This window comes from Rhododendron vialii, chromosome 9a (assembly GCF_030253575.1).
Source record: "Rhododendron vialii isolate Sample 1 chromosome 9a, ASM3025357v1".
Classification (NCBI taxonomy): Eukaryota; Viridiplantae; Streptophyta; class Magnoliopsida; order Ericales; family Ericaceae; genus Rhododendron; species Rhododendron vialii.
This window is the reverse complement of record NC_080565.1, coordinates 23223172-23250082: the sequence shown is the minus strand read 5'-3', so window position 1 is coordinate 23250082 and position 26911 is coordinate 23223172. Positions and strand designations below refer to the sequence as shown.

Sequence of the window (26911 nt, the reverse complement as noted above, 5' to 3'; positions counted from 1 at the left end):
GTTCTAATGGGTTTATCAATTAAGATTGATAAAACTTTGCAAAAATTTCTAATGAGCAGGGCGGGTTGCTACATTGGTGTAGTTTGTGTGACGAAATCTCTGGGATCATAAAAGATAATCGGGATCACTTCCCTAACAACTTTCGGAGACACTATGCAGGTTCGATCAATAACTCTTTCACTGGTGTATATTGGTATGTGTAATTACAGTATTTGTAGGTATTTACAGTTTAGTATGGAGTAATATATTATGCTTCTATTATACTTCTAGAGTTAGGTTTCGGTGAGGGATCCCTTATTTTATTAAAATGAGGGACTCCCCTTTCCGATTGAATTTCGATGATCCGAGCCGCTCAAAGTGATCAGAACGTGATTTTAAGGGTCCCCGTGAGAAATCAGCAAAAAAAATGACCGGGAAGGGCTTCATCCGAGCAGTTTTCATTGAACGGTTCAAAAAAAACTGCTCGGATGACGCCCTTCCCGGTCATTTTTTTATTGATTTCTTGCGGGGCCCCTTAAAATTACGTTCTGCACACATTGAACGGTTCGGATTTTCAAAATTTGATCGGGAAATGAAAGTCCCTCATTTTAACAAAATGAGGAATCCCTCACTTGAAAATTCCTCTATACTTCTAATAGGAACTTTTTTAAATAGCTGATATTTTAATATCGTCTGCTGGAAAAAAAAAAAAAAACTGTTCAATCTAAATTCATGATAAATATAGAAATTGCTATAATTTTTTTTATCGAAAATGATATGAGTATCGACGCCTAGGGAAATCGTACCGACGGCCACGCAGGGCTGTCTCCGGCCACCGACGATCGATCTGAGCCGTCCAAAAATTCTAAAAAAAAAAAATAAGGGGGCTCACGCAGGAATCAATGGCATCTGATGTGTCTAGGGTGTTTAATCTAAACACCCTATTTTTCGTGTATATATGTACACGAAAAATAGGGTATTTAGATCAAGCATCCTAGACACATCGGATGTCATTGATTCTCACGTAAGTCCCCTCATTTTTGTTTTTTTGAATTTTTAGACAGCTCAAATAGGCCGTCCTGTGGTACCTATAGAACTACTCTTTTTTTATTACTTACTTATACGTGAATTTTTCCAAAGAAGAAAAGAAGCAGTGGGAATGATAACATTTTCCCCCCCTCCGAAGTGAATAACCATGCTTCAATTCACTTCCACCTTTTGGAAAGCTGCCTCAAAAACATTAATCATGTTTCACTTTGTTTGTCTAAAAGGGCATTTCGGTCAAAGTAAACTCATATTTTAACCCTGGCTCCCTTTCCTTTTTACTTTTTGGGGATGAGGGTCACGTGAGGGAGACGGGGAGGTCACGTGTATTCGAAGTCTGCCTGGGACCCTGCATATATATATATATATATATATATATATCATTCATTCATGCAAATTAACAGCGTGTGATGAAATTATTACTGTTTGTTTCCTTATGGGTTTTGTTCTTTATATATATATATATATATATATATATATATATATATATATATATATATGGGGCCGGTTCTAGGGACAATACATTTGACAACACTTTTGACAACACATTTTTCAAAATTCCACGTGGGACCTTCATACAATTGATCGGAGCCATTCAATATATTTAAAACATGTTTTTAAGGGGTTCCATAAAAAATCAACTCATTTGGATATCGGTAAGGGCTTGATCGGCTCATTTAATTGATTTTTATCAAATTTGACAGGATAAAATTAAATGAGCCGATCAAGCCCTTGTCGATATCTAAATGAGTTGATTTTTTATGAGAACCTTTAAAAACATGTTTTAAACAAATTGAACGGCTCCGATTATTCACGTGGAGCTCTGAAAAATGTGTTGTCAAAAGTGTTGTCAAATGTATTGTCCCTAGAACCGGCCCCTATATATATATATATATATATATATATATATATATATATATATATATATATATATATATATATCATTCATTCATGCAAATTAACAGCGTGTGATGAAATTATTACTGTTTGTTTCCTTATGGGTTTTGTTCTTTCTTCTTTGGGGAAATTACATAACAGTGGAGAAAGGGGTAAATAATGCCCAAGTGATGTAGGGGTTTTTCAAAATTCCATAAATATGGAACGGAGGAAAAATAATTCCCCATACATGAAACGGAGGAAAAATAATTTTCCATACATGGAGTCCGAATCTGGATCTCCTAAGTTGCCCTTTCCATGAATTTAAGTTGCCCCTTTTATGTACCTAAGTTGCCCATTCTATGAACCTAAGTTGCTCCTTCTATAAATTTCTTGGGTATTCAATTTTTTGAGTATTTCTTCCATTTCCTTACCATTTCTATTATTTTTTGAGAAATTTGAAATTTGGGTTACTTGTAGATTTGCATGAAACGGATCAACTGAAATTCTCTATGCATGAAACGGAGGAAAAAAATTCCCAAAACAAAAAGTCGGTTTGTAGTCAAATCTGGAAGGAAAAAAATTCCCAAAACAAGAAGTCGATTTGTAGTCAAATCTGAGTTTGAACCTAAGTTGCCCATTCTATGAATTTAAATTGCCCCTTCTATACACCTAAGTTGCCCTTTCTATGAACTTAAGTTGCCCCTTAATTAGCTAGTAGCATAACTTCTTCACATTTTCAAGTAAAACCAAACGAGAAATTTTAAGTGGCAATTCCTAAAATCTAAAAGCAAAAATATAAAGTGGATGCTAGAAAACATATATCTTATTTTCTCTATCATTTCTCTTTCTAAAAAATTAGCCAAAATACACTAATCTCAAAATACTTTAAAAACTCAAATCTACAAGTAACTCAGATCTCAAATTTCTCAGAAAATAATAGAAATGGTAACGAGATTGAAGAAATGCTCAAAAAATTGAATATTTAAGAAGTTCATAGAAGAGACAATTTAGGTTCGTAGAAGGGACAACTTAGGTCCATATAAGGAGCAACTTAAATTCATAGAAGAGGCAACTTAGGTTCAAACTCAGATTTCACTACAAACCTAATTCATGTTTTAGGAATTTTTTTTCCTCTGTTTCATGTATGGAGAATTTCAATTGGTCCGTTTCATGCAAATCTGCAAGTAACCCAGATCCCAAATTTTTCAAAAACTAATAGAAATGGTAAGGAAATGGAAGAAATACTCAAGAAATTGAATACCCAGGAAATTCATAGAAGGAGCAACTTAGGTTCATAGAAAGGGTAACTTAGGTACATAAAAAGGGCAACTTAAATTCGTGGAAAGGGCAACTTAGGAGATCCAGATTCGGACTCCATGTATGGAGAATTATTTTTCCTCCATTTCATGTATGGGGAATTATTTTTCCTCCGTTCCATATTCATGGAATTTTGAAAAAACCTCTCCATCACTTGGGCATTATTTACCCATTTCTCCACTGTTATGTAATTTCCCCTTCTTTGTTTCTCTCGGGCTAAAAGTTTCACGCGAATGGGAAAATTATCAGCTACTCTGTTTAGCATGCTCCAGCCGTCTCTCTTCCTTTCATTTTTATTTTTCTTATAACTCAGGATTTCCGGGCAAGTAAAACTTACATAGCTCGACTAATTCTGGAAACTCAATCTTACCGTTCACTTACGTCAACAACTGAATGAAACAAGAAAATATCCCTTCCATTTCATTTTTGTTTTGGAACTATCTTGTACGTATTTTTTTTTGGCTTCTAGTGTTGATTTATATTCGTGTACCTTTTATGACATTCAATGGGCTTGGTGTCCTTGTGTGGATTAAGGCATTGTTTACGTCTCTATACTTGGTGTGCTTGTCTTTTTTTTCTTTTTTTCTTTTTTTGTCTTTATTTAATTTTTTTATATTTGTTAGTTTCGTGTCAAATTTTTATAAATTATTGATTCATATAGACGAGAAGAATCAAAAAATAAAAAATTATAGTCTAAATTTAAATCTTTTGAGCAAAGACAAAAATCAGTCAAAAAGCCAAATTTTTCGACTTTATTCAAATGAAATTGAGTTTGGATCACAATTTTTTTTTTACTTTTCCTTTTTCCTTTCGTCGGGGCAAATCAATAATCCATAAAAATTTAACGTGAAACTAATAAAAGCAAAATTTTATTTCAATGAAGACAAAAAAATAAGCAAAATGGCTACAAGTGGCTTATTTAGCCAAAATATTGCTCTCCTTTTTTTTTTAATCTTGGTTTCCTTTTTGCATGTTTTTTTTTTTTTTTTTAAGATTTTGGTAGAGTAGAAGTCTAGGTTTCTTGTTTCGTCTTAAATAGGTGAAAAACTACGATATCTTATAACAAATAAAATGAAGCAAAAAAATAACATATTTTCATTCTTTTATTTTGACTTTTGTAAATGCACTTCGAATTGTTTTCATTTTCTAATTACCTAGTGATTGAGATGATGTTCAAGTAAATTTTCCATCAACAAAAATAGGACACCTGATTATAAATTTAGAAACTTTTTCATACTTAATGGCTCAGATTCGAAACTTTTCAGGTATCTTGCTCCGTTTAATTGGACTCCTTACAAGTGGACGGTAGCCGATTGGATTAGATCCTCAAAATAAGTCGATGTACATATAAGCTGGACCCAAGAACACCTGATTACTTCCTCATTATCACCCAAATAATCTTCGGCCAAGATTTTGTCGATAGACCGAGCAGCCTTTGCATCATCAAGGTGAAACCTGTTAGTGTCTTCGGAAAAAGCAGATAAAGCCGCAGCAGCAATCGCAGATCTAAACACAAAGCTTTTTTGCTTCTTTTTTCCGTCTGTCTTCTTGGATTTGTGATTCTTACTTGCACCCCTCTTCCTGGGTTTTGGAATGCCCAAAATATTGTCTACTGACTTCTGTTCCCATTTTTCTTTCCCTAAATTCTTAGCCTCCTCAACTGGGTTGAGGTCAACAAAAAGATGGATGCCCTCAACTTCTTGGGTTTTGGAATGTCCAAAAAGATTGATCATTAGTCATCTCAGGGGCAGATGGTTGGGTCTTGGGTGTATTTTGTCTCTTCTTTGGGTTTTTGGTCCGGGCTGGCTTCTTGCCATCCATGGGTGGTTATTTTACCTTCTGATTCCTAGCGGCATGGCATATGATTGTCAGAGTTCTCTTTGCTCTATTTGTCAGAGTTCTCTTTGCTCTATTTGATGCCTCCTGCTTCGGATTCTTTTAATCTTTGTAATTTGTTTTCAAAAATTAATAAATTTTTTTTGTTGTTAAAAAAAAAAAGAACACCTGATTACAAACGATATAATCAAAAAAGAATGTCTAAACTTTTTAAACGCGCCCCCATAAGGAGATAAATGCATTGAATTCACCAAACACTAGTCTACTGCCACCAAAGATTGTTTGGCATAGACAGTGAGGACTCAGGAGCACCGGATAATTATTCTGAAGCAATGTGATTGGGTCAGAGTCTCTCTCTCTCTCTCTCTCTCTCTCTCTCTCTCTCTCTCTCTCTCATGCCACTACTGTTTTAGAAGCTTTATGTATAGAAGGAGACTAGCCTCAACCTTACCTGCTCAAGGTGGGGGTGGGGTGGTGGTGAGGGGTCATTGAAAACCAAAGCAAGAAAGTTCTTAGGAAAAAAAAAGCCTAAAAGAACCCAGCCCCCCTCCCCTCCCCTCCCCTCCCTCTAAAAGCTTAAAGAAAGCTGATCTCTCAAAAGCAACTGCTTTCCCCCTCTCTCTCTTCGAGTTCTTCTACTATGAGTAAAGCTGCTGAGAGATAAACAGCACCCACTTCAACAGCAAACACCACAGGGTTCAGGATCCACTATCTCTCATAGCCATCCATCCTAGGGACGGCTTATATTTTCCACCCCCACCCCCCCCAAAAAAAAAAAAAAAAAAAATTACTAAAGTACCAGAATCCACTCATGTTCGACAACACCACCACTACTGCTGCCTCATTTGGTCCTTCCTCTTCGTCTGATGCCTTCACTTCCTCAGAAAATGGAATTTCCAACAAACGCAAAAGACGCCCCGCTGGTACCCCTGGTACCCCCATCCCTCCCATCTCTCTCTCTCTCTCTCTCTCTCTCTCTCTCTCTCTATATATATATATATATATATATATATATACACATATATACATATATATTCAATTTTATTACTTGGGTTTTTTCTCAAATTTTGATTATCCTATGGATCACAGCATCTGAGCTGTATCAAACATTCTTAGTAGTGGGTTATATCGGAATTTCAACATCCTTCTTTACAAATTCTATAGTAATTGACATTTGGTTGAATTCATTTTTGATCGGCGGATAAAATTTCATTCTTGATCAAGGATTAAAAAAAAAAATGAAATCGGGTACGACAGGGAAATTCACGGTGTTACTATACGATTTTGCAGATCCGGATGCGGAGGTGGTTTCTCTCTCCCCGAAAACGCTACTAGAATCGGACCGGTACGTGTGCGAGATCTGCAACCAAGGGTTCCAGCGGGACCAGAACCTCCAGATGCACCGGCGGCGGCACAAAGTGCCGTGGAAGCTCCTGAAGCGGGAGTCGCCCGAGGTGAGGAAACGGGTTTTCGTCTGCCCCGAGCCCAGTTGCCTGCACCACGACCCGACCCACGCGCTCGGGGATCTGGTCGGGATCAAGAAGCATTTCAGGAGGAAACACAGCAATAACAAGCAGTGGGTGTGCGAGAAGTGCGCAAAGGGCTACGCCGTTCAGTCCGATTACAAGGCCCATCTTAAAACCTGTGGTACCCGCGGCCATTCTTGTGACTGCGGCCGTGTTTTTTCCAGGTTCCTCCCTCTCTCTCTCTCTCTCTCTCTCTCTCTCTCCTTCTAATTCTTCTCACTCTATATCTATTCGTTTGATAGAAGGATGAAACTGTTTTATGAAACGAATAGATACTTTTTTTCTCGGAATGCTTTCTGGTTGTTGACTTGTAACTCAATATCGCAGCTGTTTACGGAATTTGAAAAGTGGATTTTTCATCGTAATTATTTGCGATAGGAAAAAGCGTTTGTCGGATTTCTTGGGGCTGATAAAATATCAGGAATAAGGAACCCTAAAAATTACCCAATAAACATGGAAGAAATGAGAGATAACTACTTTAATTATTGAGCTTTTTTCTTTTCGTTTGGCTTCATTATGGTTTTCCTTGTGCTTTCATGATTCTTGTGAGGGTATTTAGATACATGTTTATTATATCATTAATGTAATAGTACGTTGTAAATTTCTTTAATTTCAAATCTGTCTGATCTGATTCTGACCTCAACCTCAATGGGAGTGTGTAAGGCCAAGGCTTGAACGGGGATGGCGTTGTGCGCGTGGTGCACACAGCGCATGGTGCACAGTACGGTATTGTGCACCATCCGAGCCGGGCTTGTAATATTCACAATTCCCTGCAACAGTTAAATTTAAACTCAAAAGTCGGCATGAACACAAACAATTAATTAATATATATAGCAATACTATTATTAAACGAAGTCACAATCTATTGATAAAGCCGAATGATCTATTTTTTATTGCTTGTTAGCTGGTAACCCTACATGTAGAAAGCCTTGTTTTCTTAGTTCCAAATTCTTTTATAATAATATTGTTGTGGATTATGTACATCAAAATCAAGCCACCAGATTTAATATAACTAAACCACTTTCTTTCGGCCCCATTTGCATTCGATCGTTCTATGTTTTGTGCTTTCAGAGTTGAGAGTTTCATCGAACACCAAGACGCTTGCAACGTCCGGCGGGTCCGGCCGGAAGTACTACAGGCGCTGCAACCGGTGTGCTCCTCGCGGTCGGCGTCGAGCACAAGTCCGTCGAGCGACAATAATTTCGGCACTGTGCCGTTGCAAAGAATTTCAGTCCCGCCCAATACTTCCGAAGCCATGTTTCTAGGCCCCGAGCGCTACAGTTGTTCGAGTACCAATGATCACCACCATAACTTGGAACTCCAGCTCTTGCCCTCGTCGAATCACGTGTCGCGTAGTTGTGATCAGAATCATGCGACGAATTTGAAACTATCGATCGGGTCGCCCAATCAAGGTAAAGATATATATACTACCAAAAAAACATGCAATCTTCCATAGCTTTTGTCCTACTAGCCGTTCGGCGGTTCCTGTTACTTTACTAGAAGTGGTAGTGATATTTTTAAATAGACGGTCATCAATCCCTTTGTATGAAATATACAACACGATTAATTTAATTGTCACACCATTTTGTGCATTATTTTTCTTCATTCTGAATTGCTTCAAATCTACGTACACCTACTACTATTTGGATGAACGTTTTTTACTATTTGTATATCGGTACTCAAACGTCTAATCTGACAGAGAGGAATGGTACAGAAGCACAAGCAGCAATGGAAGCATCAAGAGTGAAGGAAGGAGCGAGTGAGCAGCTGAAGCTGGCGATGGCCGAGAAGGCCTACGCGGAAGAAGCTAGAAGACAAGCGAAGAAGCAAATCGAGCTGGCCGAGTTGGAGTTTGCCAATGCCAAGAGAATCAGACAACAAGCACAAGCCGAAGTCGAAAAGGCTCAAGTTTTGAAAGAACAAGCTTCTAAGAAAATCAGCTCCACCATTTTGCAAATAACATGCCACTCTTGCAAACAACAGTTCCAAGCAACAACCGGTGTCACTGCTGCAGCACCGGTTGATGAAATTTCCCTAGCTGCAGCTAGTTATATGTCATCGGCCATTACAGAAGGAGAAGGATAATAAAAATAGTAACAGTATAAAACCCTCTCTCTCTCTCTCTCTCTCTCTCTATGAGATCAACTGTTGTATTAATGTGTTAGTTGTATATCGTTTGTTTGTATTTTCTCATGTGGGGGGTGTCAGAGTCTGGTCATCTAATTAAGTGTGTAGAAGTTCATTCAATTGAGTGTTGTAATCTTTTTTGTCTTGGTGTTGAGTATTTCTTCATTTGTTTTCTAGAACGAAACCCAAAAAAGGGATTGTTATCATGAGTGTTTGGTTTTGTAATGGCACTGCTACTGATTATTTAGATACCTTTTGTTTTGCATTCTTGCTATTACATTCCAACCGAGAGAGAGAGAGAGAGAGAGAGAGAGAGAGCAATGAAGTGGTGTTAATATTTACACTCGGCTGTAAATATTTATTTTTTTTAAATCAAGTATATTGTGCCCCATCATTTTATTTGTCCATACTATGACAAGTTTTTTTTTAACCGCAAAGAAAATAATATTTCATTAATAGTAACAATATTACAAGAGGAGGAAAGTAGATGAAACAACTGAAGAAAATTCAAATTGTAGTCGGCAAGGTATCAAACAACATACAATATCTCTCATAAAATTTCTCCTGCTAAATCTACCGTTACACCCCAAATATCAAATTTTTCATGCGAAGACTCTCGCATCTTCTTTGCACTCTAAAAAGATCCATACTAGAAGATCATGCTGATGATTTTTAATTTTTTTTTGGTTTACAAGCATTGACCATCGATATATGATTGTACGAGAGGTGAATGTAGAAAATTGAACTAAAGATCTAGATAAAGTTAGGACAAAATTAAGTACACTCAATCACCTGGGCTAACGTGTCAATTTTGAAAAGCATCGTGCGACTTTAGAATATGCTTTTTTTAAAATATTTTATTTTACTTTCACCGATTTGTAAAGAAAAATAGCAAAAGAGGAAAATATATTTCCCTATAGTAGTGATGCTACAAACAGAAAATACGTACGTATCAATTATACAAACATAAAATAGCTATATGATTATGTATACTGCATGCATACAGAATGTGCAATAAGATCATTTTAAGTGGGAACAATATTTCTCCTACTGTACTCGTTACCAAAAATAAAATTTGATCTTATTGAATTCAGAGGACCAATGGGCTTGTAGTCCGACAGCACTTCCTCATCTCTTCCACATGGAAAGTGAGGATTCGATTCTCGCTGAAAGCGCGAGTGTTTGGTGCGGTGGTTGATGCTTTTCGGGCTTGCTCCACCCGTATACCACTTAGCGGTAGTACAGTACCCCTTCCACATCCCCTTAGGAGTAGGTTAGACATCTATCGAGTGGGGAAAAAAAACTGTATCATTGAGGGCAATTAATCCATCAAGCTAGCTACAAAAAAGGCTACTGCATGCTCCCTATTATCATCGGGGTAAATAATTCTCAATAAAAATTACCGGAGACTATTATTTTCCGTTTAATTATCATTGCTGTAAATATGAATAATTTACATCTTGCTTGGGAGTCAGTTTTGAGATAACAAAAAATTTATTGGCTGGTTTACGTAATTTTTTGTTTTTATTCAATTTTTTTTATATATTATAACAATTTTTTTTACTTTTCAAATAGAAGTACATGACATACACATTCAAAAAGTAAAAATCAGGTTTAAAAAATTGGGTAAAAAAACAGTAAAGATCGACGAAAAAATGCGGATGAGTTTGGAAAGAAAATTGATGAGAGGAGAAGCTAGCGTAGAGTTTCAGATCAGTGGGGGCAGTGTTAACTGTTACGGAGTATATCTATTCCATGCACTGTGGTTTGAGAGGGGTAATCAGGTCCTTACCTGACAAATCATGAAAAGCAGTTCAATATCCCAGACATAGCTTAGCTATTACCTGTGATACCAGGATGGGTCTGTGTGATGGATGGAACACTAAATAAAAACAAACAACCCCCCAAAAAACGACACTCGATCGTATCATACATTAGAAATAATGTGATCCAAGGTTTTAAACAGCTGTATCAGTATAGTAGTGGCGAGGTATCGAATGATATGTAGTAGAAATAGGATGTAACAATCATGAATTAAAAAAAAAAAGAAGGCATTTGAGCACCTGTAGTGGTAAAAAAAAAAACAAACACAAGACAAGAAGTATTGGAAATTGATTGATACAATTGTGTGCATGTTTTGGGTAACAGCAATAAACGAGGGAGTAGTGATATCGGAGTATCGAAAAGCTGCTACGTAGCGGCTGATACGCTACATAGCAACCATTACTTAAAACTATGATGTCATCCTAGTTGCATTTGTTTCGTTGAAAATTTACTTGTTATAATTTATTAGTGAGTTAAATTATTTCCAGTAATCCAATGTTTTCGCAGGTATATATTCCAACCACAAATTTTACCTTAGCTTTCAATTGATTGATAAAACTAATTGGGCTAAGTTCAAAATCCCCACCGATGGGGTATCGACAGACACGCGATGTCCACTTTGGGTCCTGCATGGATGATCTGAGCCGTTCAATAATTTTTAAAAAAAAAAAGTGAGTGAGCTTGTAAAAAAGTGATGGGGTACCGACAGACACGCGAGATCCACTCTTTGGGTCCTGCATAGATGATCTGAGCCGTTCAATAATTTAAAAAAAAAAAGTGAGTGGGCTTGTAAAATATTAGCTTAATCCGATTTGTATAGGTACTCAATCCAATCTTTTATTTTTTTATTTAGATTTTAGGATCCTGTAATCTGAATGAAAAATGAAATATTGGATCAAACATCTACACATGTTGGATTGACCTGATTTTTCACAAGCACACTTGATATTTCTTTTAAAAATTAGTGAACAGCTCGGATCATCCGTGTGGGATCCGGAGTGGACCCCACATGCCCTTCGGTATCCCATCAGTAAGGAATCCATTAATACCAATAGCAGGTCTCGAATGAATCTAATCGTTGCAAACTATAAGTTCAAAATCCCTTATCTGTTCTGGTCTAGTTTGGCATCAAGTGGCGGAGAATCTTTGGAAGAAATCAGCACTCACAACGTGCTGACTGCTGACCTAATTCTGCGACACCTATGTTTCAAGCAATATAAATTGCATTATTGGATGAGAGAGGAAAAGATAAAGAGGGTGGGAGGGAGGGAACCACTACGCATACAGATCTCAAGTGCTCAACGGATCAATCGAACCGCACAAATTATCCGCGAATCCACCTTAGATATGATATGGATGAATAATGATCTGAATATATGAATCTTGAAGGATTGAATTCGGGCCATTTTATAAACCGCACAAACCGTAACCAAATTGACGGAACCTAACAATGCTCACGAACGAGTGCGAATGGAAAAATGACAAACTGCAACGCCGATTCAAACCGCAAAAAACGTCTGTCGGCCAGCTCTAAAGTTAGCTGATCTTTACTTACACTTAAAAATTATTTTAAAATTCATAAATAATACGTACTATTATATTTGTGTGAAACTTCAAAGTAAATCACACACAACCAAATATGCACTTGACATCCGTATGCGTAGTTTAAACGGAGGGAGAGGGAGAGAGAGAAAAAGAAAGAAAGTCGTTTTCACCATAATGTACCTTATAAATGCTTATAAAGCACCATGTTTTTCAGTGCCACAGTTGAAATGGTTGAAAGACAGTCACTCGTCCCTCTCACAAAACAAAATACAAGTCACAAACACATATGCTCCTCTCTCTCTCTCTCTCTCTCTCTCTCTAACTTTTATCAGGATCAGTCTAGCAGCCTGCAGGTGCCACAGTCACCTTTTTTCTAATTTATTTCTCCATTTCATTTTTCAAACTTTTTCATCCATTTAGAAAGACCACTTACGAAACCCTTTTCCAAATTAACTAGGTGTGGACATTTTGGTTTTTCATTTCAAATCGGATGCAAGTGTACTTCTGGAAGGGACTAACTCATGCAGACTATCGTCCCGGTTTATTTCAACTCTTTCTCAGTGAACGGAGAAATTAGTTCTTCAAGAGTTACTCGTAAGGCACGTAAATTGATCCGGACAAGCTTAATTTAAAAAAATAAAAAAGGGGAAGAAACAGATGACCATGGGGTGGTGTACGTATGAGGGGTTTCTATTTTGAACTGGGTTATTTGTATTGTTATTCAGGGACCACGTGCACAGCTTTTGAAACCCTTTTAATGCAGGGGGCCCTTATTTGGGTGTAGTACCAGTAGTGCTAAGGGGCAATAGCTTTATGGGGTGGCAGTAGTAGCCACAAGGTAAAGCTATATAGGGTTTTGCTGAATTGGATTTACTATAGATTTGGGCCTCTCTCTCTTCCCTTTATGATGATGATGAATTTTGGAACCTAGGTGTGAGAGAAAGAGAGAGAGTCTAGTTTTGTAAGGACGCTAGCTAGACCTACCATACAGCAGCAGCAATTTAGTCACACTCGAGACCCCGTCACAGATATACACTACACGTGGATACTCTTACAATGGTAGATGGATGAAAAATATGCAAGAGTAATACTCCTAAAAAATATACACGTGGATACCCTTACAATGGAGTACTAAATTAATTTCTTCGTCTTTTAATTTATTTTTTTTGGAAGGTATATTTTTTTATTAATCAATAAAATTGTTACAAAAGCTAATATGATAAGGAGAACGATATCATATTTCTAACAAAGCTAAGAATAAACATTTGTCCAGTTGGAGACCCAATTCTCGATTGACAAGGAATCAACACCCAAAAGATTAAAACTCACACCAAAGGGCCAAAGCCCGAACCCCTAAAGGGTCAAGACCAAACCCAAACATAACAAAGAAACCCTAAACCTATCAATACAGCTGCTGCCACCATTGGAGCAAAGTGCTACCACTGACGACCCACCGGACCGACCATAGCAAACGCTCGCACGCTGACGCCCCAACTAGGGCGGCGAAGAAAAGAGAGACGCCATCGTCACCCAATAAAAAACGAACAACCCATCAACCTCAATTGTCAAACCACCGCCACAGATCAACAACCGCCGAAAGCTAGAACAGAGCCAACCAGACACAACCCAATATACTTGCAAGAAAAACTCCACAAACATAAAAGTTAGATTTGGGATCCAACAAATGGCTACGATGTCACAACCGGCGCCAGTTGATTTGCTTAACTCTTAGTCTAACAACATGGCTCAAAAAGTTAACATCAAATTATACAATAGCTAGTCGGAATCACTTATAAACTATTTCTATTTTCCTAGTACAGGCGATCTGGGACTTGTCCATCATGGGCTCTTACATACGGCAAGGCCATATCGGAGCCGACAAACTTCTGATCGTGGAAACCCACCACTATACGCTGCGGCACCCCCAATCACCGTTAGGCAAATCCGTTACCTTCCAACAAAAAAAAAAAAAAACCGGTTGGGGTCTAGCGACGTACTCTCAGATCAACACGCCGTTAAGCCCAAAGTCGTCGCACCCAAGGTGCTGACGAGGCGAATCCAAAGCAGAGGAAGATAGAGGGAAAAATGGGAGGGAAGGGTAGGAGAAAGGATCAGAAAAGAAGATGAAAGAGAGGAGAGAAGATAGGGCTCGCGTTGGTGTAAATAACTTTGAGGAGTCCTTAGCTACCGACGGTGGCATTACCGATTCTGCACCGACGGTCATGCAAGACCTAGAGTAGGTCTTACACGGAAAATTCGAGCCGTTTGATTCCTGAAATCTGAATGAAAAATGAAAAATTGGATCGTACTTACACATATCTAACTGAACTGAATTTTCACAGGACCACTCAGATTTTTTTTAAAAAAAATCATTGAACGACTTGGACTTTCCGTGCAGAATACGGAGTGAGCTCCGCGTGGCCGTCAATGCAGAATCGGTAAGGCCACCGTCGCGCGGTGACCGTAGCTTTTTTGAACTTTGAGCAAGCTAGGGTGGCGAATTTTTCTAAAACATATTCTATATTTTGTTTTTTTTTTCAAAAAGGCAAATAAATTAACTAGATTACAGAATAATAAATCTGGGGTATTAACTCTACAATATCTTCTTGCAATTGAAATAATAGTGCAACAGTAAACTAATTAAAACCTAACGACTGAGTAAGAGAGCTGCCTTGGTTAATAGGCATTTTTTTGCCTGTCGAAAATCATGGCTACTCTTAATTCCCCCAATGTAAATATCTCCAACAGGTATCTGCAATCACAAATAAAATTACCCAATTAAGGATGCAAATTAAGCTGTACATGTTTTGCATGTGTTAAACAATCTTACTGAACTTATTAATTAGAGAGATACCGCGGGAGATGGCCGGCGTCCACAGTACGTACTGATTTCAATATACTGGCGGGTTAGTTGTGATCTTTGGCCGGCCAGTACTGTATGTAAGGCCATCCATCATCTCTCAAGTAGTACTACTCTTAAATTAACCCCACAACTCTGCCGCTAAAATTGAGCCAATTAAGCACCTACGTACGTACGTTTCGTTGGAATCTCGCGCGCCAGAAGGTTAGTGGTAGTGGAGTGGTCTCTGATCTGATGAGGCCACTTGCGTCGCACGCGGTCCCATTTTATCAACTGCTCTATCGTCCGTATATATTGATTTTAACTACTGATCATCGATCCCAATCCCATATATGGAGGTGCTAATTCTCAGCCAATCAACTTTTCAATTGACCCTCTAGGACTACTGTTTCCATTATGGACAGTGAAGAAGAACCATTCCATTTGCCCTCGCTATGTTGGGCCCCGGCCCATCGAATCCCCTGAATTTTAAAATTTTATTTTTTATATACTTGATTTTGAATATTCTACTTATAATGTTAATAAGTTTGGTTTGATTTGATAAAAAATCAAATATTTTAAATTCTCATTTTTTAAAAATGTAATGTATTGGAAATAAAAACTTTATGATATAGTTACAAGTATACAGTCAGGTTCCGGTGAGGGATCCCTTATTTTTTTAAAATGCGGGACTTTCCTTCCCGATTGAATTTCGATGATCCGAGCCGCTCAAAGTGATCAGAACGTGATTTTAAGGGTCCCCGTGAGAAATCAGCAAAAAAAATGACCGGGAAGGGCTTCATCCGAGCAGTTTTCATTGAACGGTTCAAAAAAAACTGCTCGGATGAAGCCCTTCCCGGTCATTTTTTTTGCTGATTTCTCGCGGGGACCCATAAAATCACGTTCTGCACACATTGAACGGTTCGGATTTTCAAAATTTGATCGGAAAATGAAAGTCCCGCATTTTAACAAATTGAGGGATCCCTCACTTGATAATTTGTGTACAAGTATATGTTTCAATAAAAAATACATGTCTATTAAGCAGGATACCATCGGATCAAAATCCTGGCGATTTTCTCAAGAGCCCAAACTCCCCCGTCCCACAGATTACTTCGACATGCTTAGTAGTTTGATTTTATTATAGTTGTCCTTAAATTATATTCGCTGTGTATTTTTCTCAAGGAAAATCTCACACAAACGTGCACCAACAATTATTTTATGCACAACAAGAATTATGGGTTGATTGCATTAATATTTGTGGGGTATACATAGAAATAAACAGAGCATCTGCAACCATACTTCAAATCTTCTAACTCAATATTCTTCAAATTAATCTTGAAAATGATCAAGAATGTGACTCCTCCAACCATGGTTCAATTTGATTATGAAGGATTAAATGAGAAATGAAGAACATTGTTCAAAATTCATTTTGCACTTTAAATTAAAATACATATAACTTGTGATTTTATAATTTACAACTTTTACGAAATTACTACTGTTACAAACTTATTAACAATTTCTTCAAAAAGTAAAAACATAATATTTGGAGGAAAAGTTGAATTATGAATGAATTTTTGAAAAGTTAGAGATAAAAATGAACTGTGGTTGGAGTGTGTGAATGATTTCTCTCTCTCTCTCTCTCTCTCTCTCTCTCTCTCTCTCTCTCTCTCTCTCTCTCTCTCTCTCTCTCTCTCTCTCTCTCTCTCTCTACATATGCAGTATTTGAGTAAGATGGTCTCATTTATGCATGGTTTGTATGGAGGCCCCTACCAAGTGTGAGAAGAAAAATAGCCCGGTACCCCCCCCCACCCCCCATGTTATAATAATCTCCATTGCTAGCCTGAACCTGAACCTGATGGGGTGTTATCTGTGCAAGAAGAAGAAACACAGCAGATGGTGTGACCACTCTAGTCTCTACCCCACCGGAGGTAATGAAACTGTAAGCTGTAAGTACTTTTACTCACTGCTGAAAGTGGCATCTTCTTAATACTACTGTCGGGAATCCACGCCAAAAAAAAAGATCAAAACATTTACTGTAAATTTTATTTTTGAAAAAGATCGAGATGCACAAAATTAACTCTTTTTTTTTTTTGGTAATATACGGTGTCGCGGGCCAGTTTGAGTGCACTTCGGACTAATCCTTACAAGTTAAAATCCCTTGCATAGTCTTTTCACACTCGCTTACATGTGAGGGTAAAGTTGCCTCGAGAGTTGCTAGCAAGGAAAATTGAGTATGAAACCTTTAAAGGGAGCAAACTTCTAAACCTCAGGCAAAAACGCTAGGCCAACACACCTTGGGGCTAACATTACCGTGCTCCAAAACCAAAAACATCATCGGAATCAACTAAACGCCTTATAGATGTCACGTACGAATGTTACGTAATGCGCAACATCAAAAATATGAAAGTAATATATGTCCTTTTTACTTCGTTAATACTAAAAGTTTTTGAATATGATACCAAACAGTATTGAGTAAGAACATCTGCATAGCTTCAGAAAATTTGGAATGGATAAAAAATGAAAACTCAATGTTGAGGGAGATTCAATTTACCAAAGCAAAAAGAAAGAGAAGAAGGTACGTACAATACATGCATGGGTGGTAGTTGGGCTTTCTTTCAACAAAAGCCCAAGAGAAGAACATAGCCTAGCTCGTAAGGAAAGACTCTCATTACTCTGAGGGGTTTCTGGGCCCTTTACCTTGTTTGCCCAAACACGATCCTATTTTTTTAGTATGGCCCATTTGGCTTCGCGTTTAGTAGTAGGAGTAGTTTCTTTCTTTTAAGCCCACATTAATATTGGGGTTTTTTTACACGTACGGGAAATAATTTTCACTCATCTTTTATCCATTTGTACTGCTTTCTTTGTCTTCATTCACGTAATCAAAATGGCCTTCACGTGTAAAAAGAGAATGTAGAAGTAAAGTTAGTTTAGTACGGAGTAATTCATGTGAGTAACGACGACGACGACAACAACAACAACAAAAAAAAGAAAAAGAAGTGCATGAGGATAAATGAGGAGGTGTCAATCATTTCCGCTATCTGCATGTGCATTTCATTTTTCCTACATAAAAAGGGACGACTTTCAATTTGGGTACCCAGGGAATGTATTTAGCTATATGGTTGTGGGTCTTAAGTGTTTACTGCAGTAATCTGAACCGTTTATTTTGTAGGACTCGCACAGTTGTATGTCTACGTGAAAAATTAGTTTGATCGGACATCAATAGCTATATCAAAAATTAAATTTTGATTTATAAAATAGCCAGTCATGGACAGTTTAACTTAAAAAAAAAAACCTAGTGATAGAATCAGGTCGTCTGTTTTATAATCCAAATTTTAATTTTTGATATAGCTATTAATGTTCGATCAAGCCGATTTTTAATGTGAACATAATAATTTGCAGGTTCTATTAGATGAACCATTCAGATTACTACAATGAACGCTTGATAGGACTCACAATGAGCGGTGGCAGAAAGCATGGGTTTTCACTTCATCCTACAGAACACATTCTCTAATTTCATACTTTTTTTTTTTTGGAATCTGATCACTAGTATCTGTGACATTAGTTGCATAATTTTTCAAAATGCCTTAGCTCTCATTGTGGCCTCATTCTGTGCTTATACTCTTAATCCTCGCACTCACTTATTTAAGTTGTTTAAGAGATTTTTGAAAAATATTTTCACGCTCGTGCACTCACACCCACCCGCGACATAAGTGATTCATAGTTCGAAAACATGTCAAATCTGATATTGGGCCCCACTAGATGCCTTCAGATAGACTGGTCCAGCAGTTCATATATCACTATCAAAGCTTGTTGTGGTTGTCTCATAGGGCAACAAGAAGAAGCAACAGCAATGACAACAAAAAAAATCATCTTCCCGATGAAATAATTTTTTTGTTTTGTTTAATTATTGATAACCGGCACCAGAAATGTGTGCACCTAAAAATGTACGTCGAAAATTAGCGAAGAACTAATTATTGCTATACATAGATTTTAATTTGGTTGTGAGTCATACCCAGAATGAATCGAATTCGGGAATTTTGTAGGACTCCTTATAGTGCATCTTGCATGGCAGATTCGTACCGTTCATTTTAATAATCAATGATTTAGATATGTTTGACTTTGATTGGTAAAAATTAACAAACATATTTGAACCATTGATTGTCAATATGAACGATCTGGTATGCCTTGCAGGGTGCACTAAAATGGAGTGCACTGCAAGATTTCTAATTCTCTCTCACGCCATATTCCACCACACATTCTTGCGACATCCATATATTCATTATTGCACCCCACAAAAAAAAACGTGCAGAAAAAGAATTTCGATGACACGAGACCACTAAATATTTTTTCACATTATTGACAAGTGCTGGCCACTTAAAGCGGCTGCTCAAGAGAATTTGCGCGCGGGCCAACTTGCTACTCCCAAGTAGTTTACCAAACTCAGTTCCAAAGGTAAACCTTGAACCCTAATTAATTGCCAAATAGTGTTCCTACTGATGAGTGATGATTTACCTCTAGGATTGTCATGTCAGGCTGTTAGCAATTGAATCATAAATCATTGAATAGATGCTCATTTCCTTTTAGTAACTGCGTCACAGAATTCAATCTTACTACTCCTATTTTCTTGTACGCCACATGTTTGATAGAATGTCTCTGAAAGATGCGCTGCCACATGTTTGATAGAATGTCTCTGAAAGATGCGCTCGACTAAATTACTTAAATTTTTTGAACTTTCTTATCACTTTTACAGAGCCCACTGCAACACTTCGTATATTTTGATATGAAACCCATATTCAATATTTGTTGTTCCATCTTTAAATATGCTCATTCAGGGTCAGGTAATAGCCATTGCAATCGGAAGAAAGAAGAGGGGAGAAAGTAATTACAAACAGCTATTAGAAGCTTAATAAGCAACAAGAAATCTTACAAACCCACATCCTTTTACAATAAACAAAATCAATAAACAATAACACTCCGGGGTTCAACCGCTGTTGCTTCCGTTACCAGTCCCTGGCATAAGTTCTCTCAACATGGCAACCACTTGCAACATATTAGGCCTCTTTGATGGGAAATCATCAACACACTGTAGGTTTATCTCCAAATACCTCACCATCTCCTTCACTTCCTCTGCTTCAGCTTCATCGGTTCCTTTAGTCACCGAAAGCAACTCCGGGTCAATCACTTCCATCCCTTTCCCTTCCCTCACCTTCATTTTCACCCACCCGACCAAGTTTGTGTCCCCAAAGTCGTCCTTATCGGTTGGCCTTTTCCCTGTCAAGAGTTCCAAGAGTACAACACCGAACGAATAAACATCGCCCTTTGCAGTGCACCGGAAGCTTTGATAGTACTCCGGCGGAACATACCCCGGTGTCCCTGCCAACGTGCTTACACTTAGATGAGTGTCAAGTGCACTTATGAGCCTGGCCATTCCAAAGTCAGAAACCCTAGCTTCCATTTCATGGTCAAGCAACACATTGCTTGACTTCATGTCTCTGTGTATGATGTGAGGAATACAATTGTGGTGTAGGAAACAAAGCCCTTTTGCTGCACCTCTTGCGATTTTCTTCCTCTCCTCCCACGTCAAAATCCTTCTATCTCTTGTCTTTGTTCTACCGTGAAGCATTTCTTCTAGGCTTCCGAATTCCATGAATTCGTACACCAGAAGCCTCTCCTCGCCGATTTTACAGTAACCCAACAGAGGCACAAGATTCCTATGGTTGATTTTCCCCAAAGTTTCCATTTCGGCCATGAATTCTCTGTCACCTTGGCAACTCAACCGTATGAGCTTCTTGATTGCTACGCTTGACCCGTCTTTCAGTGTCGCCCTGAACACTTCTCCAAACCCTCCACACCCAATTAGGCTCGCCGCTGAGAACCCATTTGTCGCCTCAATGAGTTGTGAGAATTTCAGTTTACGAAGGTTTCGTTGGAAAGTCGCCACGTTGATGCTCAAAGGCTCTTTCTCTTTGTCGATCTTCCATGTTGTGGCTGCATGGGATGCTTGCAAGCTCTTAAGCATGTTTAGTTCCACAGCTTCTCTCCGTCGCGCGCGCATTGCAATTGCCCACACAATCAAAATGCAGACAGAGGCAATAGAAATGAGAAGCCCCAAAACAATGCTATTAGCCCATGATGCAGCTCGCGCTTTTCCCTTCTCTTTGCCACCATCCCCACTTGGATTAGTAGCCGGTTGGTTGTTTACACTCTGGCATTCAGCCAATGGGACCCCACAAAGTCCTGGATTGTTTGCATACTGGCTTGCGGGAAGTGTACTAAGTTGCCCCCTTGGTGGAATTTCTCCTGTTAATTCATTGTTGGATAGATCAATCTGCACCAAGAAAGATAGATTTGAGAAGGAGTCTGGGATGTGCCCTTGCAACCTGTTATATGATGCATCGAACACGCCAAGATTCTTTAACTGGCCAAGTGAGGAGGGAATCTCCCCAGATAAGTGGTTATGGGATAACACTAGAACTTGTAAAGCCACCATATCCCCAAATTCATCGGGGATTTTCCCACGAAGCTCGTTGTAAGAAAGATCAAGGTACTCTAGAGTCTGGTACTGGGTGAATAAGCTTAGGACAGCACCAGAATACATCCTTGTGAAATCGCAACTTTTCAAACTCGGAACTTGTAAAAGCCTTTCCGGTCGGATTCCAGCGAATTCCAGTAACCCTCCTACTCCTTTACATGAATTTCCCACGTTCCTAACAAAAACCAAAGTGTTGCCTGAGAGAATCCCACCCAATGCCCTTGATCCAGGCTGCCTTCCAAGATTAGGTGGTATTTCTCCTGTGAGCTGATTGCTGTTCAAGTCTAGCCAAACTAAACTGCTGCAATTTGAAAGCTCTCTTGGGATTTCACCACTCAAGCTATTATTTGCAAGTTGAAGCACAGCTAGCCTCGACAAATGACCGAATTCTTGTGGAATTTCGCCAGTGAGTCCGTTGCTGGTGAGTGATATCCATTCTAGGTTACCACAATTAAACAACTCAACCGGGATCTCTCCACTCAGGTGGTTATTGTTGAGAATTAGATCCTTTAGATTCTTGCATTTTCCCAACTCTGCTGGTATATTCCCGTCCAACCCATTGTACCATGCCATTAGCTGCTCAAGATTCTCCAGTTGTCCGATTTCAGCTGGAATTGATCCGTTGAGGTAGTTTAAGCTGAAATCAATGGTCTTTAGTTGTGTACATAGCGACAATTCAGCTGGGATATTTCCTGTAATGAGGTTGTCAGGGAGCCTCAAGTCCTCAAGAGATGAAGCTCCGGGACACAGATCAGGTGAAATAATGCCAGAAAACTGATTGGAGCTAAAATCCACGACTCGCAATTTCTTGCAATATTGAAGGGACGAAGGGAAGGATCCAGAAATTTTGTTATTGCTCAATATTAAGTTCTCTAACGATCCAAAGTTCTGAAGTATGGAATCAGGAAACGGACCGGTTAGATTGTTGTTGGACAAATCAAGAAGCTGTAGCCAAGAACATGAGGAAAACGAGTCTGGAATTGCGCCGGTCAGATTGTTATAAGAGAGCTGTAGTTCTAAGAGTGAGTCACATGTATTACCCCACTCTGAAGGGATCCAACCGGTGAGATGGTTATGAGAAAGATCCAATCTTTGTAGGTTTTTGAGATCTCCAAAAGATTGTGGGATGTTCCCGGTGAACAAGTTATAAGAGAAATCGACACTTTTCAGATTGGTGCAGTTTGAAAGGGAGTAAGGAAGGGAATCGAAAATATTGTTTCCAGACATATCAAGTTGCGACAAGGAATTGCAGGTCTGAATATTCATATTCGCAATTGATCCAGTGAAATTGTTGAAAGAAAGATCAAGGATTTCTAGTTTATCCGAATACAAGAGAAGATTTTGAGGCAGAAAACCGGTGAGATTGTTGAAAGAAAGATCGACATAAACAAGGTTAGGATACTTGGTGAAGAGATTCTCTGGAATAAGGCCTACTAAACCTGATGAAGACAGTTCAAGCTGTTTCAACCCATATGGGAGTTGAAGCAGAGAAGTTGAATTCAGAGTAAAGGAATTAGAAGAGAGATTCAGTGAAGTTAACATGTCAAGAGCATCAAAAGCAGAGAAAGAGATTGTGCCAATGAGATTGCAGTTGCTAAGATCAAGTTGAGTTACTCTTCCAAGATTGCATGTAACCCCATACCAATTGCAGGGATTCCTATTGGGTCGCCATTTCGACAAGACTCCCTTCGGATCCTTATCTACAGCCTTCTTGAACAGAAGAAGAGCCTCAGTATCAGTTTTCGTGGACAAAATCCCGCTTTGTCCGGCTTCAAAAATTGAAGCAAACGACAAGAGGATCAGTGCTAGAGGAAGATGGAGGAAAAGCTGTAATGGGTTTTTCCCCATTGGAGAAACAAATTGCAGTAACACTGGGTAGAGAGAGATGGATTGGGAGGGAGAGTATGTTTGTTTACAGAAAGAGAGAGGGAGTGACAAGTATGATGAGAATTCCGAAGGTGCAAAGTGGGAGGGTGGAGAGCTTTAGAAAAAGTAGTTCCTTTTCTCTTATTGTTGTATAAAATGAAAAAGGAGGGAACGTGGGAAGGAATTAAAAAAAATTAGGGAATTGGATTGAACACTGGTGGGTACGTACTTAATTTGCAACTTATACGGCTTATTTGATTTTGTGTACTATGTTGATATATGCAGTGGAAGGGATTAAATGAGGTGGATGGATTTGAGGTTTGGTCAAAAGGGTTGGGACCCACAGACAAGCTGTATCTGAGATTGTCTCTTTATGGAGAAAAAAATAGTGAAGCTTGTTTGATCCAAGGGGCTTCTGCCTGTCAGTAAGCGTGAGAATGTCTCCACATTAGATATGTGACTGAAAATCTTGGTGTAAAGTGAGTCTGTAGAACAGAATTCGTGTGCATCAATCTTGTCCGTCCAATGCGTTGCCGTACACTATAGATCACTTTGGTGAAGTAAAACTGCTGTTTTGGGGCATTTGTTCCCAATTATCTCTTGCCATTTATGAAAATTGGCAGGATTTTTGGAGGCCTGTCAGTAAGTGTGAGAATGTCTCCACATTAGATATGTGACTGAAAATCTTGGTGTAAAGTGAGTCTGTAGAGCAGAATTCGTGTGCGTCAATCTTGTCTGTCCAATGCGTTACCGTACACTATAGATCACTTTGGTGAAGTAATACTGCTGTTTTGGGGCATTTGTTCCCAATTATCTCTTGCTATTTATGAAAATTGGCAGGATTTTTGGAACCCATGCATTTGTAGGTAGTGTGGCCTATACAAAATATTGGACTTTTGGTACGCTTACAGGGTGGAGCTTACATGGCTGCTACATACAAGTATAGGGTAGTGCCCCCTGCAAAATATCCTTCCAGCTCTCAAGGGTATATGCCAAAAGCAAGGAAACTGTTACAGACTTTTCCAAATATGGGAGGTGAGTGTAGTTTCTGACTCTACGTGTGTGTATTTTGGTATTCCAACAAACTATAGGGTTGGTTTCTGTAATTCACCCTTATTATATACTCCTACCAGAAGACTGGTTAAAGGTTTACTGATGAAATAAAAGAACGTTAAAACTTGAAAGGGGTGATGTAGGGCCATGTGCTGAAACGTTGAGAGGGAATGAGTTTTGGTTAGATGGTGCATAATAAGTTGTTATCTTGCCCACTCAAGAATATACACAGTACGTACTATATGACACAAATCCGTAATATATACATATATACATGTAAGGAGGTGGATGGTGGCCCACATAGGAACGCATCAATGAGCTCTTGTGATGAATGGAAAATGGAGGTGATGATGCTCCCACTTGGTCTAATTTTCTTGCCATTTTTTTTCTTGCAATCTCTATTCTTTCCCAACCTTTACCTGATGCAAACAATTTTAATCACCTTATCTTAAGCTCTAGGTTCACCTTTTTAGCTGGTTTTGGACCCACCCTTCTTTGTGTCTAAATCTTACAGATACAATGCACGTAAAATTCTTAAAAATTGGCATGTTAGGATAATTGTTGACCGTCGGATTAGTATAGTCTTTCCTCATACCTTTTTGTTGGGATTAGATATATATGCTAATTTTCATATGACATATAGTATTCAAAATGCATCATCAAAAAGAAGGTACTCATCTTTCTCTTCTCTTACTTTATTATATAGTTTTGGTTTATTTCTTGTCTGAAAAGGGTGTGGAAACTCATCATTCATGTGCGTGTCTACATCTCTTTTCTTTTGTATAAAGTTTTGTGAACACTTCACTCGCACCCCCAATGGTTTGGCCTATGTGTGGATACACCCCCTAACGTTCAATCTGTAAGCACATAACTACCCTGTGCTTTGTGGACTCTTGTGCACAGTTATGTCTTCCATTCATATTAATAGAGTTTTCAGTTAAGGATAGTAGGCCCTATTGTACGCTTAATATGGGTTTCATTCCGATCCAAAAGTTTGATGCGAACCGTTCATAGTGCAGAGCTTGACAAATACTACGTCCATACCGAAATTCAAGTTGATCGGACAATGGTGCAATTAATTATGAAGGAAAATTTTTGAAGAGTAAATTTGCCATTCATTTTAATAAGAGTATTGTTCAGAGATGATCTACCCTTTGATTAATACATTATTAATGGCTCGGATTAAATTTTTAATAGTATCAGTTAGATTCAAGGAACAAAATGAGGACATAAATGTCAAATAGTCATTTGTTTTGAATTTGGGGAAGGGGACATCAAGTCCAGTAGTCCACCACAGTACATGCTAAGGAGGTAATGGCGTGCCTCAGCAAGTTCATCAATTATGGATGATAATGCTTAAATAATTTCTTCAAATATTCATCTATGTTTCCCCTTGTGAGCTTTGTTTTATAGTTTTAACCAGAGGTATGAGGATACATTAACACAACCAACTCAAAATTAATTGACAATCAATGCAGATTGAGGGCCTATACACACTGACTAGTTTTGGAGGGAATAAGTAAGTGATGCTGAAGAAAGCTTTGCACTTTAATTCCTCGACTCCTGCTTCTCACTTCGAGAGGTAATAATGGATCCATAGCGTCGGAATCATAGGGAAACAAAGGTGCAAGTTATGTGGGATTAGTTGTCAAGCAGATGTGTAATTCTGCTATTAATTGTTGTATTCAAATAATCTTTCCATGCTTTTCTTGTTTTGTTTTTGTTAGATTTTGTTTTGTTATTTTTGTTGTATTTTGTTTGGTTATTCTAGTTATACTTTAATTTCGTATTAATATAGCTAGAATCATCTTGTTTGTGAAAAAAAATAATCTTGCCAGTTGAATGTAAATTTATGCCTATATATACCTCTGTATGTATGTTGAAGTTCCCAAGGTTGGGTCACTGTTGATGAATGTGCCATATTGGGCTCACAGCAATCAATCATAAGGTTAATGATATTGTCTTAATCCTTAGATTATCAAGGCCTGCCGATCGAGGTGGATGACCAAGGTCAATTTTCACCATGTCATGAACTTCTCACAAGAAAGGGGAATAACTTATTCACGGAGAAGTCGTGAATATATAAGTTATTCATGGAGGCGGCAAATCTCATCCATTTATTTCGACAATCAATGACCCGGATTTTAATTTTTCCTTGAAAGAGTTCTTTTAAAATCCGGACCGTCTAAAATACTTTTGGACGCACGCAATTCAGCTCCATAAAAACATATTTATGGAAACCTCTGTAAATAAGTTTTTCTGCTAGAAAGGTCCACTTCTTTAACATCAGAGTAAAAACCTTCACAAATGATATCCCAAACAGCACTACTACAGACACAACTTCTGATACACATTATCACAATGTTGAGTTTCATACGTATTTCACTATTGGAATAACTCCTTGTGAGAAGTGTGTGTTTAAAATTATGTCTATTAGGTATACACTAGTCTTTTCTCCACTCAAAAATGGGAGGGCAAAAGGTGAGAAGATCATATGACTTCACAATCCCAAAACCCATGCCTTATTATCTTCCAAATTTGTTC

The 26911-nt window shown here is 38.3% G+C and overlaps 2 protein-coding genes and 1 long non-coding RNA gene across 4 annotated transcripts; 2 read left to right on the top strand and 1 right to left on the bottom strand.

Moving 5' to 3' along the window:
• Positions 1–5327: 5327 nt before the first annotated feature.
• On the top strand, positions 5328–8973 carry LOC131301358 (zinc finger protein SHOOT GRAVITROPISM 5). Of its 2 annotated transcripts, none has more exons than XM_058327578.1 (4): positions 5328–5987; positions 6346–6745; positions 7653–7993; positions 8296–8973. In XM_058327578.1, the coding sequence occupies exons 1-4, from the start codon at positions 5867–5869 to the stop codon at positions 8664–8666; spliced, it is 1233 nt and encodes a 410-aa protein (XP_058183561.1). In that variant the 5' UTR covers positions 5328–5866; the 3' UTR covers positions 8667–8973. The 2 variants fall into 2 exon arrangements, with proteins under 2 accessions (XP_058183561.1, XP_058183560.1); XM_058327577.1 differs by having other exon boundaries at positions 8281–8973.
• A 10248-nt stretch (positions 8974–19221) lies between these two features.
• On the top strand, positions 19222–26232 carry LOC131301387 (uncharacterized). The gene is made up of 2 exons (XR_009191271.1): positions 19222–19368; positions 25846–26232. It is a non-coding gene; the product is annotated as an uncharacterized LOC131301387 (long non-coding RNA).
• On the bottom strand, positions 19738–23539 carry LOC131301386 (serine/threonine-protein kinase BRI1-like 2). Its single transcript, XM_058327637.1, has one exon. The coding sequence runs from the start codon at positions 23294–23296 to the stop codon at positions 19898–19900; it is 3399 nt and encodes a 1132-aa protein (XP_058183620.1). The 5' UTR covers positions 23297–23539; the 3' UTR covers positions 19738–19897.
• Positions 26233–26911: the final 679 nt, after the last annotated feature.